Below are 13,711 nucleotides of genomic sequence, written 5' to 3'. Positions count from 1 at the left end.
ACGGGTCATGGGAGGAGACGCGCTGCCCTCCTGCCCCTCGTTTTGGGCCAAGGAAGCCTCCCTGCACTTACCTTGGAGGCAAAATGTGGTGTGTGGGGACTCCTGAAAGGGGCGGGGCAGGAAGGGGCGTGGCCAGCCAGCAATTTAACTACCAGTTCACTCAAATCGGACCGAACCGGCTGAATCCCACCACTGCCCTATCCCTATCCATCTCTATCTCTACTCCTACTCCTACTCCTAGTCCTATTTCTACTAAACCATATTTAACCTTGCCTATCTGATCCATTCCATTCTATTCCATATTCCATCCCATTCTACGTTCCATTGCATTGCATTGCATCCCTATATTCCATTCCATTCCATTCCATTCCGTTCTATTCCATTCTATGTTCCATTCCATTCCAATGGTGAATTCACCAATACTATTTTAAAATTCTTCTGAAGGTTGAAATTCTCTGCGTGTGATTAAGAACCATTGTTCCTCAATTGTAGATTGTTCGGGCTTGTTTCTTTTTCCACACAGACCTCTCCGTATCCTGTCATTATATCTCTGGAGAATCACTGCAGCCTTGACCAGCAAGAGACTATGGCACGCCACCTCCATTCCATTTTGAAGGACACATTGCTGGTGGCGCCAGTTGATTCCAAAGCAACCAGCTTGCCTTCCCCAGAGGTGAGTTTTGGGTGACCTTGGTGGGCTTGTATTCACAGAGAGAGAATCAAGATCACGCAAAGTGTTAACACCCCTTTATAATGCCTTGGTAAGGCCATGCTTGGAATATCGCATCCAGTTTTCATTGTCAAGATGTAAAAAAGATGCCGAACAGAGGTGGGTTTCAGCAGGTTCTGACCAGTTTTTCTGTTCCCCCCACCCCACCTCAGTCCGGGAGGCACGAGCGATGACTTAATTAGCTGGCAATTCAGTCCATGGCAGCTATCAGCTCTGGCAGCAAATGAGCGAGTTTCTCTGTTATCTTTTCTTGATGCCAGCGAGTCAACCAGGAAACCGGGAACAAACAGTACTTCAGCTCAAGTTCTCTCTAAGCAGTTGATTTGTTCGTCATGGAGTAGTATAGCAGCCCCTGCTGCTTTTATACCCTATGGGGTGTGGCTCCGTGACTCAGCACTTCCTAGGCCTGCCCCACCCCTGCTTCTGTTGTTCCCGCCTTTCCTGTTTACGAAACCTGGGGCCCAACCAGAACTGATTGTCCTCAGCTGGGTTTGGGAGCATTGCCTGGGCGGAGGGAGATACAGGAGACAGAGGCCTTGTTATTTCTTCCACCTGGCCTGCCTTTGGCTCCTGGAGCTTAGCCAGGGAAGCCGGCCCTGCAGAAGGGAGCCCTGACGGCCCTTCCCCCTCACTCTCTGAGTCACTCTCTGATAGGGGGCCTGGCCCGGGGGTGGGGGGGCTGGAGCCACAACACCAGTTCTGGAGAACCGATAGCAGAAAGTTTCATTCGGAGAACCGGTAAATACCACCTCTGACTGGCCCCGCCCCCATCTATTCTCTGCCTCCCAAGTCCCAGCTGATCGGGATGAAATGGGGATTTTGCAGTAACCTTCCCCTGGAGTGCGGAGGGAATGGAGATTTTACAGTATCCTTCCCCTGCCACGCCCACCAGGCCACGCCCACCAAGCCATACCACGCCCACCAAGCCCACAGGACCGGTAGTAAAAAAAATTGAAACCCCCCACTGATGCAGAGACTGTAGAAAGAGTGTGGAGAAGAGCAACAAAGATAATTAGGGCAGGGGTCCCAAGCCCCCAGTCCATGGTCCAGCATAGGTCCATGACATGCCAGCAACCGGACCACACAAGCAAAGCCCCATTGGGATGCAGGCAGCATGCAAAACCATGCCCCTTTTGGTCTATGGTAAAACCACAGAATCAGTCACTGGCGACCAAAAACTGGACTGGAGGCTAAAACTTATGAAAAATGGTTGCTGGAATTGGGTTTGTCTGGTTTAATGAAAAGAAGGACTAGGGGAGACATGATAGCAGCCTTCCAGAATTTGAGGGGCTGCCACAAAGAAGAGGGAGTCGGGCTATTCTCCAAAGCACCAGAAGGCAAAACAAGAAACAATGGATGGAAACTCATCAAGGAGAGAAGCAGCCTGTAATTAAGGAGAAATTTCCTGACAGGGAGAACAATTATTCAGTGGAACAATTTGCTTCCAGGAGTTGTGGGTGCTCCATCAGTGGAGGCTTTTAAGAACTGATTGCACAACCATTTGTCTGAAACGGTATAGGCCAGGGGTCTGCAAACTTGGTTCTTTCAAGACTTGTGGACTTCAACTCTGGGAGTTGAACTCCATAAGTCTTAAAAGAGCCACATTTGCAGACCCTTGGTTTAGGGTTTCTTGCCTGGGCAGGGGGTTGGACTAGAAGACCTCCAAGGTCCCTTCCAACTCTATTATTCTGTATTATTATTGTTGATTACACTCTCAGCCAGATGTTTACCCTAACTTTATCCCAGGTAATTTACTTGGTCTGAAATGGTATAAGGTTTCCTACCTGGGCAGGGGGTTGGACTAGAAGGCCTCCAAGGTCCCTTCCAATTCTGTTGTTGTTGTTGTTGTTGTTGTTGTTACAATCCCAATTGGGAACAGAATTTCCGTTGCTAAGCAAGAGGGTTGTTAAGTGACTCACATTTGATTTTACAACCTTTTCTGTCATGGTTGTTGTTAAGCCAATCATTGCAGTGCTTAAGTGAATCATGCAGTTGTTAAGCAAATCCGGTTTCCTCATTGTCAAATGACCCACGCTGCAATCATGGTAAATACATGCGGATGGTACATACCATACATGGTAACTACATGTGGAAATACAAGCAGCTGGATTTTGATCACATGATCATGGGGATTCTGTCATGCTCATAAGTGCAAACACCAGTCGTAATAGCACTTTTTAAACTGATGTTATAGCTTCAAACAGTTGCTAAATACCTTGATGAACATATCTTTTCTTTTATGTATGCTGAGAGCATATGCACCAAGACAAATTCCTTGTGTGTCCAATCACACTTGGCCAATAAAAATTCTATTCTATTCTATTCTATTCTATTCTATTCTATTCTATTCTATTCTATTCTATTCTATTCTATTCTTTTATGTACACTGAGAGCATATGCACCAAGACAAATTCCTTGTGTGTCCAATCACACTTGGCCAATAAAAATTCTATTCTATTCTATTCTATTCTAAATGAATGGTTGTGAGTGGAGGACTGAATAGAATTAGTATTGACCTATATAAGTTTGGTTTCCTAATCATACTTCAGAATAACCTGACATTATTTCCTCTCTACCTCAAAGGCCGGATGATGATGATGATGATGATGATGATGATGATGATGATATTATTATTATTATTATTATTATTATTATTATTATTATTATTAAGAAAAAGGACAAGTGGTTCTTGACTTACAACCATTTGTTTAGTAACCATTCAAAGTTGCAAACGCTCTGATAAAGATTATTTATGATGATATTTCATACTTAGGCCCATAGTTACATGATTCAAGTTCAAACACTTGGCAATTGGCGTGTATTTATGATGGTTGCAGTTTCCTGGTATTGTGTGATCACTTTTCGCGACCTTCTGATAAGCAAAGTCAATGGAGAAGCCAGATTGACTTAACAACCATGTTACTCACTTAATGACTGTAGTGATTCATTTAACAACTGTGGCAAGAAAGGTAATAAAATAGGATAAAATTTAACAACAGTCTTGCTTAGCAACGGAGGTTTTGGTCTCGATTGTGGCCATAAATTGAGCATTATCCGTATTTTAAGTTGCTTCTGAAACTTCACAATAAGAAAGGTTGCCTTGATCTTGGAACTCTTTGCATGATTACCACACAAAAAGATCTCACATCTTTTGTGATTGATTGAAATGAAGATAGAATCGGAAAATCTTGCTGTTTACTTATATAGTAAACTGAGGTCCCAGATTGTTGGGGGCAGTATGCTGAATTTGTAAACCTCTTAGAGAAGGCGGTAAAGCACTGTGAAGCGGTATATAAGTCTAAGTCAGTGGTCAGCAACCTGCGGCTCTGGAGCCGCATTGTGGTTCTTTCACCCCTCTGCTGTGGCTCCCTGTCACTCAAAACACGTGTCACAACCGCCAATGTGCAACACCCACCGGCACGCAATTTATTGAGCATTTCAACCCCTGGTAGGCCAACCATGGATAAATCCAAGGGAAAAAAAAATTCAGAAGAAAACAGAACGTTTAATTCAAGTACATATGCTAATTTTGTGGCCGCTCAAGAAATAGCCAGGCACAGGAAGGGTTTTGTGACTCCCGGTGTTTTATTTTCTGTGGGAAACAGGTCCAAATGGCTCTGAGTGTTTAAGGTTGCAGACCCCTGGTCTAAAGGCTATTGCTTAATGTCTTCTAAAGTCCATTTCTCATTTAAATTGCTTTACAGTATAAATTCCATTCTTATTCTCCACTCCATTTTTCCAACCACTGGGAAAACAAGTTCCATGTTTGATAATATTCTGTGTCTTTTTTCTGTTTAATTTTCAATGTAAGTTTATCCACTTCTGCACAGTCTAGTATCTTCCTAATTATCTCTTCATTTTGCGGATATCATCCCTAATAAAAATAATTCAGGTTTGAAACTTGCACGTTTTCCCATTATCTTTTCTATCTATCTATGTATTTTTGCCCAATTTTTTTATTTTTTTTTGCTTTAACACAAGTCCACCACATATGATAAAATGTGCCCATTTGTTTTTTCACGCTTCTGACCACCCCAGCATCCCTAGAATTATATGATCAAAATTCAGTTGCTTGGCAACTGACTCATAATTATGATGGTTGCAGTGCCCCAGAGACATTTGATCCCCTTTTGTGACCTTCTGACAAGCAAAGTCAATGGGGAAGCCCAGATTCACTTAACAACCCTGTGACTAACTTAACAACTGCCCTGATTCACTTAATAATTGTGGCGAGAAAGGTCATAAAATGGGGCAAAATTCACTTAACAAACGTCTCTCTTAGCAACAGAAATTTCGAGCTCAATTGCGGTTGTTAAGTCGAGGACTACCTATAATCAATTTTTGTTATATCTCCTAGCAATTAAAAGGGAAAATTCTTGTGAAAGGGAAGAAGTTAATTCCAGAAACGGAAGAAGTTTCAGATGAAGATGAAGCCGCTGAAATGGAAGATGAGACTGTAAAAAGTGAGGTAGAAAAGAAGAAATTGGTAAGTTTCCTGGTACATGATCTACACAGGTAGTCCTCGACTTATAACCATTCATTTAATGACTGAAGTTACAACAGCACTGAAAAAAATGCCAGAGACCAGTACTTATTTTCATTCTCTGGCAAAATTGCTCATTGGATGTAGTGTTTTTATTAAACGACTGCTGCAAAAAGTCCTAAAAGTTTGGTGTGGGCATATGATGACCTTCTTAATGATTAACACAAATTATTACTGTAAGTCCGGGCCAAATTATGTTTGTAAATTGAGAACTACCTGTAAAAAAACTACCTGGAAAAAAAAAAAAAGAGATTTAGCTGGTTTAACAAGTTTCATTTGAAATGTGAAATCTTAGTAAGACCACACCTGGAATACTGCATCCAGTTTTGGTCACCACATTACAAAAAAGATGTTGAGATTTTGGAAAAAGGGCAGAGAAGAGTAACTAGGATGATTAAAGTCAGGGGTGGGATTCAAGTAATTTAACAACCGGTTCTTTGCCCTAATGATTTCTTCCAACAACCAGTTTGCCAAATTGCTCAGAAAGTTAACAACCGGTTCTCCCGAAGTGGTGCAAACTGGCTGAATCCCACCACTGATTAAAGTCCTGGAGACTAAAACATATAAAGAACAGTTGCAGGAACTGGGTGTGGCCAGTCTAGAGAAAAGAAGAACTAGGGGTGACATGATAGCAGTCTTCCTGTATTTGAGGGGCTGCCACAAAGACGATGGGGTCAATTTAGTTTCCAAAGACCCAGAAGGCAAGAGAAGAAGCAGTAGATGGAAACTAATCTAGGAGAGAAGCAACCTGGAATTAAGGACTTCCTAACAGTGAGGACAATTAACCAGCGGAATTGCTCACCTTCATAAGTTGAGCATCACTGGAGGCGTTCAAAAAGAGACTGGACAGCCAATCTATGTGAAATGGTATAGGGTCTCCTGCTTCAGCAGGGGGTTGGCCTAGAAGACCTCCAAGATCTTTCCAGCTCTATTTTGATTTATTGATTCATGTGGCTGCTTTAATGAGTCTGTCCTCGACCAGGCTGCTTTAAAGAGGCATTTTGCATATTCCAAAGCAGTTAGTCCAAATAATCTTTAAGACAGGCTTGTGACCATTTCTCTCTCGTTCTCCGCTAGAGCGACAAGCTAAAGCTTGCCAAGGAGCTGTCAGACACTGTCATCTACTGTAAAAGCGTCCATTTTCAAGGATTTTCTGAGCCACAGCCTCATGACGAGATGTGCTCCTTCAGTGAAGGCAAAATCCTTAAACTGGCTCAGGAATCAGGTAGGCAGCGTCTTCTTAACGCTTTTGGCAAGGATTTCGGAATATAAACTGAATATGCAGCATTCCTGATCCAATATTCATTTCAAACGGATTATTCTTAGTACAGGTAGTCCTCAACTTACAACTGTTTGGAGTTGTGACAGACCCGCCCCCCCCACTCAAAAAAGAGACTTATGACACTAATTGGAAATTCCAGTGGTATCCCCCACTTCCAGTCGTGTCACAGCATTTTGGGTGCTTGAAAACCAGCCCACCTTTGATTGCAGTTTGCAGCATCCCGCCATGACGTGACCAACAGTTACAATATTTTACTGGAAACAGGTGTTTAGTTTTGGTTTCCGGCAATAAATGTCCACTGTAGACCATGGATTTGCTTAACAAGTATAGTGTTTGCTTTACAATTGCCACAATTTCTCTCCCTCCCTCCCTCTCTCCTTCTTTCCTTCCTTCCTTTCCTTTCCTCTCCCTTTCCCCTTCCTTCCTCTTCCCCCTTTCCTTTTCTCCTCTCCCCTCTCCTGCCCTGCTTTACCATCCCCTCCCCTTCCCCTTCCTTTTCCCCCTTTCCCCTCCCCTCCCTTCCATTCCTCCTGAAATAATAGCTGCTGATCCATTGATTTGATCAAATAGGAGGGCTGTAGAAAACATCGGAGGCTAAGGAAGGAAATTTCTGATTGCCCTCCAAATAGTCCCCTTTCTCCTGGGACCCACTAGTCTGGCATAAGAAAGGTTTCTAGTCCCCTACAAATAAGCACTCCTGGGCAGGAAATAGCTTGCAGTGTTTCAGAGTTGGTCATGACTCAGAGAGCTGCGTTTTGTATGTAGCTGTTGAAAGCCACCTTGTAGCTATTATGATCTGGTCTGGCATTAAATTCCATAAGTTTATGGGTTGTTTTGGGAGCATGGTGGCTCAGCAGTTAAAGACACTGAGCTTGTCAGCTGGATAGCTGACTAGCCAGGTTCGAGACCCGAGCGCCACATGACAGGATGAGTTCCCCTTATTTGCCTCAGCTCCTGCCCACTTGGTAGTTTGAAAGCATGCAAATGCGAGTAGATAAATAGGTACCACCTGGGTGGGAAGGTGTCTTCTGTCTGCCTTTGGTTTATAGCCATGCTGGCTACATGACCATGGAAGTATCTTCGGAAAAAGCTGGTTCCTTTATTTAAGCTATGGAGATGACTGGACAGGGGAAACCTTTACCTTATGGATTGCTTATCCAAACTTCTCCTTTTCTGACCCAGAGTGAATATATGGGGTATATATGGAATATATTAAGGAGAGAAGCAACTTAGAACTAAGGAGAAACTTCCTGACAGTTAAGAACAATTAATCAATGGAAGAACTTGCCTGCAGAAGTTGTGAATGCTCCAACACTGGAAGTTTTTAAGAAGAAATTGGACAACTATTTGTCTGAAGTGGTGTAGGGTTTCCTGCCTAAGCAGGGGGTTGGACTAGAAGACCTTAAAGGTCCCTTCCAACTCTGTTATTCTATTCTATATGGAATATATATACATACATACATACACACACACACACACACACACACACACACACACACACACACACACATATATATATGGGGTATCCTGAGAGAAGGAAAATAAAATAAATGTATCTGTTTCTTATTTTTCACCAAGGAGCTGACCTAATTCATCATAATGTCCAGCATCTAAGCAGGATCTATCCAGCAGGTTGGAGGACCGACTCGTCCAACTATAACCCTGTCGAGATGTGGAACATGGGTTGCCAGATAGGTAACTATATTGAGGATACAAGTAGGCCCTTTGGGGTTGTTAAATTATTGGGATTCAGAAGCAGCCACGCCATTGCAATCTGGGACTTAAACAGAGATGCTCTGAAATTTTTGGTAGATCTGTTTTAATCAAGTCAATAACACGGAATCAAACTGGCTGGTTTAAGGAAGGGTTTCAGCAACGTACGTGGCAGCTGATGTTTTTGTCAAAATTATGAAAACTGCGCCACACTATTGCTTTGCAAGCTGCTACATTTTTATATTTAAGTGTAACATGATACAAGTATTTACGGGACCGTCTACTGCTACCGAATACCTCTCACCGACCCGTGCGCTCTCACAGAGAGGGACTCCTCAGGATGCCGTCGGCCAGGCAGTGCCGTCTGGCGACACCCAGGGGAAGGGCCTTCTCTGTGGGGGCTCCCACCCTTTGGAACGAGCTTCCCCCAGGACTTCGTCAACTTCCGGACCTCCGAACCTTTCGCCGCGAGCTTAAAACTCATCTATTCATCTGCTCAGGACTGGACTAGATTTTAGTTTTTAAATTTAAACTGGTTTTAATGGGTTTTATTATGTATACTGTTATTTTTAATTAGTTGGCTATTTGGAATAAGTTTTTTAATTGATGTTTTATTTTGTATTTATATGTATTTTTTATCTGCCTGTAAACCGCCCTGAGTCCCTAGGGAGATAGGGCGGTATAAAAATACGAAAAATAAATAAATAAATAAATAAGTAATCCTCAACTTACGACCACAATTGGGACTAGAACTTCCATCACTAAGCATGGTGGTCATTAAGTGAGATACACCCAGTTCTGTGACCTTTTTTTTTATAAAAAAAGTGAATCACACAGGCCTTAAGCAAATCAAGCTTGACTTTTAACGTTGGGATTTATAATTTTATGCCAAATTCAGTGCCCAAATTGTAATTAAAATAACAGAGTTGGAAGGGACCTCGGAGGTCTTATAGTCCAACCCCCTGCTTAGGCATTATTATGTGACCGCAGGGACAGTCATAAGTTTGAGGACCAGTTGTAAGTCATACTTTTCATGACAGTTGCAGCATCTAAGAGTATTGTATCCAAAAGGCAACTGGACTTTCTTGTTTTTTCCTTGAAGACATTTCGCTTCTTATCCAAGAAGCTTCATCAGTTCAGACTGATTCAGTCGGAACTGAAGACGTTCCTTGGATGAGAAGCGAAACATCTTGAAAGAAAAACAAACAAACCAAAGAGGTCCAGTTGACTTTTGGAAAAAGCACCTTAGGGACAATTACGACCTGGATGACTGAGCATCTCCATAGACAATAGCTGCTTATGAACTCAGCTAGAAAAAAAAAATATTATTGAAGTGATGATGATGATGAAGAAGATGATGAATAGCCAAAATCACTGACTTGCCTTTGTCTTACATTTTCTCCCAGTTGCCTTGAATTTCCAGTCCAGGTGCTCAGAAATGGATATCCACCAGGGCCGATTCCAAGAAAACGGAGGCTGCGGCTATATCCTAAAGCCAGAATTTCTTCGGAATGAGCAGTCAAAATTCAACCCCAGATCCATCACCGAGGGGCCGTGGTACAGCCCTAAAAAATTCCAGGTTAAGGTAAGACTGGAGGAAGAAAACCCTTCTTCATAACCTCATGTTACAGCGCAGCTCTTCAGCATATCTGCCTGCTGGATAGGACAACTTTGGCCTCCAAAGGCTTGCAAAGATGTTAAGCGTGCATACAATTGTTCATAGTCCAAATTTCTGTTTTATATGTGAAGGGACGGGGTGGCTTTAGTGGCTAAGACGCTGAGCTTGTTGATCGAAAGGTCGGCAGTTCAGCGGTTCGAATCCCTAGCGCTGCGTAATGGGGTGAGCTCCCGTGATTCGTCCCAGCTTCTGCCAACCTAGCAGTTGGAAAACACGTAAAAAAATGCAAGTAGAAAAATAGGGACCACCTTTGGTGGGAAGGTAACAGCGTTCCGTGCGCCTTTGGCATTGAGTCATGCCGGCCACATGACCACGGAGACGTCTTTGGACAGCACTGGCTCTTCAGCTTTGAAACGGAGATGAGCACCGCCCCCTAGAGTCAGGAACGACTAGCACATATATGCGAGGGGAACCTTTACTTTTACCTTTTATGTGAAAGACTGCCTGTTCTGGGTTAAAAAATAAAAGCCATTTGTGAGTGAGAAAAGGGATGTTTTTCAACATTTTTGGAAGTCCCCAAGTCTGTAACCTTCTCTTGTTTTTCTGTTTCAAATCTTAATAGAAGTTTATAGAGTTTTTCTATTATGGGTAATAATTCAGTCCTAGAGTTACGGAATCCGTAATGAAGCCTGCTCATTACAGTCGTAAATAGTTGTAAAACAGGGCCGGTGACATGACCAACCCAATTTTACGACATTTCGATGTGGTCGTTAAGAGGTTGCTCCCGTCATTACATGAACCCATGATACGGTTTGGCTGAAAACTAGGAGGAATCGTCAGTTTTCAGCAAAACTCTAATGAAAGATGATCACATGACTGCAGGACATTGCAAACGGCCTTGATGTTGAGTGCCCAAAGTGTGGCCATATGACCACCAGGGACGATGACCATCAGAGCTTCATACCCAAGCCCTTTTTTCAAGCAGTTCGTAACTCTGAAGGGTCATAAGTTGAGAAAAACCTGTACATAATTTGCCATTTGTACATAATTCCGTTTCAAATTTTGTCCTGCGATTTCCAGTTGCAATTATCTCTCCGTCTGCATTAAACCTTTCTTTTAACTGAGAATATGAAAACGACAGGTGTAGTCCTCGATTTATGACTGCAGTTGAGCCCAGAACTTTCATTGCTAAGTGAGACACTTGTTAAATGAGTTTTGCCCAATTTTACGACCTTTCTTGGCAAAATGGTTAAGTGAACCTGACTTCTCCATTGATTGTGCTTGTCAGAAGGTCGCAGAAGGGAATTGCATGATTCCGGGATGTTACAACCGCGATAAATATGGGTTAATTGCCAGGTGCCTGAATTTGGATCATGGTTCAGTAAATGAATGAACTTACTTCTGTAGGGAAGAGCTTCTGTAGGGAAGCCTGCTCTTAGTGCAAAACATACCGTTTTATACTTAAAAACTTTCCTAGTTTCAAAGCAACTTGTTTCACGCTCGAGATGAGCCATGTCAAAGTCGAAGTGAAGAATGATAATTTTTTTCTGCACACACTTAATAGAACTGGGTATTTGAAGGTTAGGATTGGCTTAGGATCTCTGCAAAGAAATTTGAGATCTTGCTTTTCTCTTTTGAATTCTTTTTTCTTGCAGATCATCTCTGGCCAACAACTGCCAAAAGTCAACAAAAGCAAAAATTCAATTGTGGACCCAAGAGTGATTGTGGAGATCCATGGTGTTCAGCGAGACAACGGGAAGAACCAGACCAAAGTAATTGATAATAATGGTAAGAGGAATGTCAGTGGAGATGCTCAGTCATCCAGGTCATGGTTGTCCCAAAAGAGCTTTTTAAAAAGGCAACTAGGCATTCTTTGTTTCTCTTTGAAGACGTTTCACTTCTCATCCAAGAAGCTTCTTCAGTTCTGACTGAATGGTGGAGGAAGGAAGTGGCTTCAACGACTCTCAGAAAGAGTACTAATGACCAGATGACTGAAAGAAATATAAATTTTCCCATCCTCCACCATTCAGTCACCACTGAAGAAGCTTCTTGGATGAGAAGCGAAATGTCTTCAAAGAAAAACCAGGAAGTCCAGAACTGAAGAAGCTTCTTGGATGAGAAGCGAAAAGTCTTCAAGAAAAAAGAAGAAAAAGTATCCTTGGAGCAACGGTAGAAGAGAGACCAAGGATGTCTTCAACAAGAAATCATAACTTAGGGAGTACAGATAGTCTCAACTTACAACTGTAACCGAGCCCAGAATTATTGTCAGAAATCATGCCAGTCATTAAGCAATTCATCACTTAACTGGCCCAATTTTATGAGGCGGTCATGAAGTGAACACCACAGGCATTGAGCACATGGGTGTTATTTTATTTAGAAACTGGAAGTAAATGTGCTGCCTAGCAAATAGTGATGTAAATCAAGATCATGTGATCACAGGACACCGCAAATGACCATAAATGTAAGCTGTAGATGCCACATGCCCAAAATGGAGTCACAGGATGATGAGTTGGGATGGACGTTCGGAAGTTAAAAACTGGGTTGCAAGTCCCATTTCCAAGGTCCGTTGTAACTTTGGATGTTTGCTAAGCGACTGGTCATAAGTCAAGGCCTACTTATATTAATGCATCTATTTAAGGTTAAAACTTGGGAATAATTTATTTCCATATTTTATGCATTGCTAAATGCAGCACCCTAGTTTTCTGTTTATCTTTGTGCTCCAGTGTTCCCACAACATGCTATTTTTCTTATTAAGTGGGTCATGGGAATGGGGTGCTAGCTGGGTGTAAGAACAGAGGATGGCTGGAGAGAGTAGCGGTTGCAGCATTCCTTCGAAGAGCAAGTTTGTTCTAGTAGTTAAGGCACCAGGCTAGAAGTGGGAAACCATGAATTCAAATCCTGCCTTAGACATGGAAGCCAACTGGAGCTTTGGCCCCATCACCAGGAGACAGAGAGTTCTAGTCCCACCTTAGGCAGGAAAGCCAGCTGGATGACTTTGGACCAATCACCAGGAGACCATGAGTTGTAATCCCGCCTTAGGCATTGGAACCAGCTGGGTGACTTTGGGTCAATCACCAGGCAACAGAGAGTTCTAGTTCCATTTTAGGCATGAAAAACCAGCTGGGTAAGCTTGGGCCAATCCTTCTCTCTCTCTCTCTCTCTCTCTCTCTCTCTCTCTCTCTCTCTCTCTCTCTCTCAGCCTAACCCACCTCACAGGGTTGTTGTGGGGAAAATAGGAGAAACATATGTTGGATATGTTTGCCACCTTGGGTTATTTGTAAAATTATCTATCTATCTATCTATCTATCTATCTATCTATCTATCTATCTATCTATCTATCTATCTATCATCCCTCTATTGATCATCTATTATTTATCATTTATTTATTATTTATCTCTCTTTTCTCTCTATCCGTATCTCTCCATCATCTATCATTTATCTATTATCTATCTATCTATCTATCTATCTATCTATCTATCTATCTATCTATCTATCTATCTATCTATCTATCTATCATCATCCCTCTATTGATCATCTATTATCTATAATTTATTTATTATTTATTTATCTTTTCTCTCTATCTGTATCTCTCCATCATTTGTCATTTATCTATTAACTATCTGTCTATCTATCTATCTATCTATCTATCTATCTATCTATCTATCTATCTATCTATCTATCTATCTATCTATCTATCTATCTATCTTCCCTCTATTGATCATCTATCATCTATCATTCATTTATTATTTATTTATCTTTTCTCTCTATCTGTCTCTCTCCATTATTTGTCATTTATCTATTAACTATCTGTCTGTCTGTCTGTCT

General features: G+C 42.0%; 1 protein-coding gene across 2 annotated transcripts in view; it reads left to right on the top strand.

The window, feature by feature from the left end:
- The window catches only part of PLCD1 (phospholipase C delta 1), a 99,610-nt gene that overhangs the window by 77,665 nt on the left and 8,234 nt on the right, over window positions 1-13,711 (top strand). For both annotated transcript variants that reach the window (XM_058183287.1, XM_058183286.1), the window contains exons 8-13: window positions 524-673; window positions 5,088-5,216; window positions 6,351-6,498; window positions 8,134-8,250; window positions 9,675-9,853; window positions 11,542-11,674. In XM_058183287.1, the coding sequence (XP_058039270.1) occupies window positions 524-673; window positions 5,088-5,216; window positions 6,351-6,498; window positions 8,134-8,250; window positions 9,675-9,853; window positions 11,542-11,674 (856 nt within the window). The remainder of the gene's footprint in view (window positions 1-523; window positions 674-5,087; window positions 5,217-6,350; window positions 6,499-8,133; window positions 8,251-9,674; window positions 9,854-11,541; window positions 11,675-13,711) is intronic.

This window comes from Ahaetulla prasina, chromosome 4 (assembly GCF_028640845.1).
Source record: "Ahaetulla prasina isolate Xishuangbanna chromosome 4, ASM2864084v1, whole genome shotgun sequence".
NCBI lineage: Eukaryota > Metazoa > Chordata > Lepidosauria > Squamata > Colubridae > Ahaetulla > Ahaetulla prasina.
Note: the sequence above shows the minus strand (reverse complement) of the source record. Positions and strands in the feature narration are given on the sequence as shown.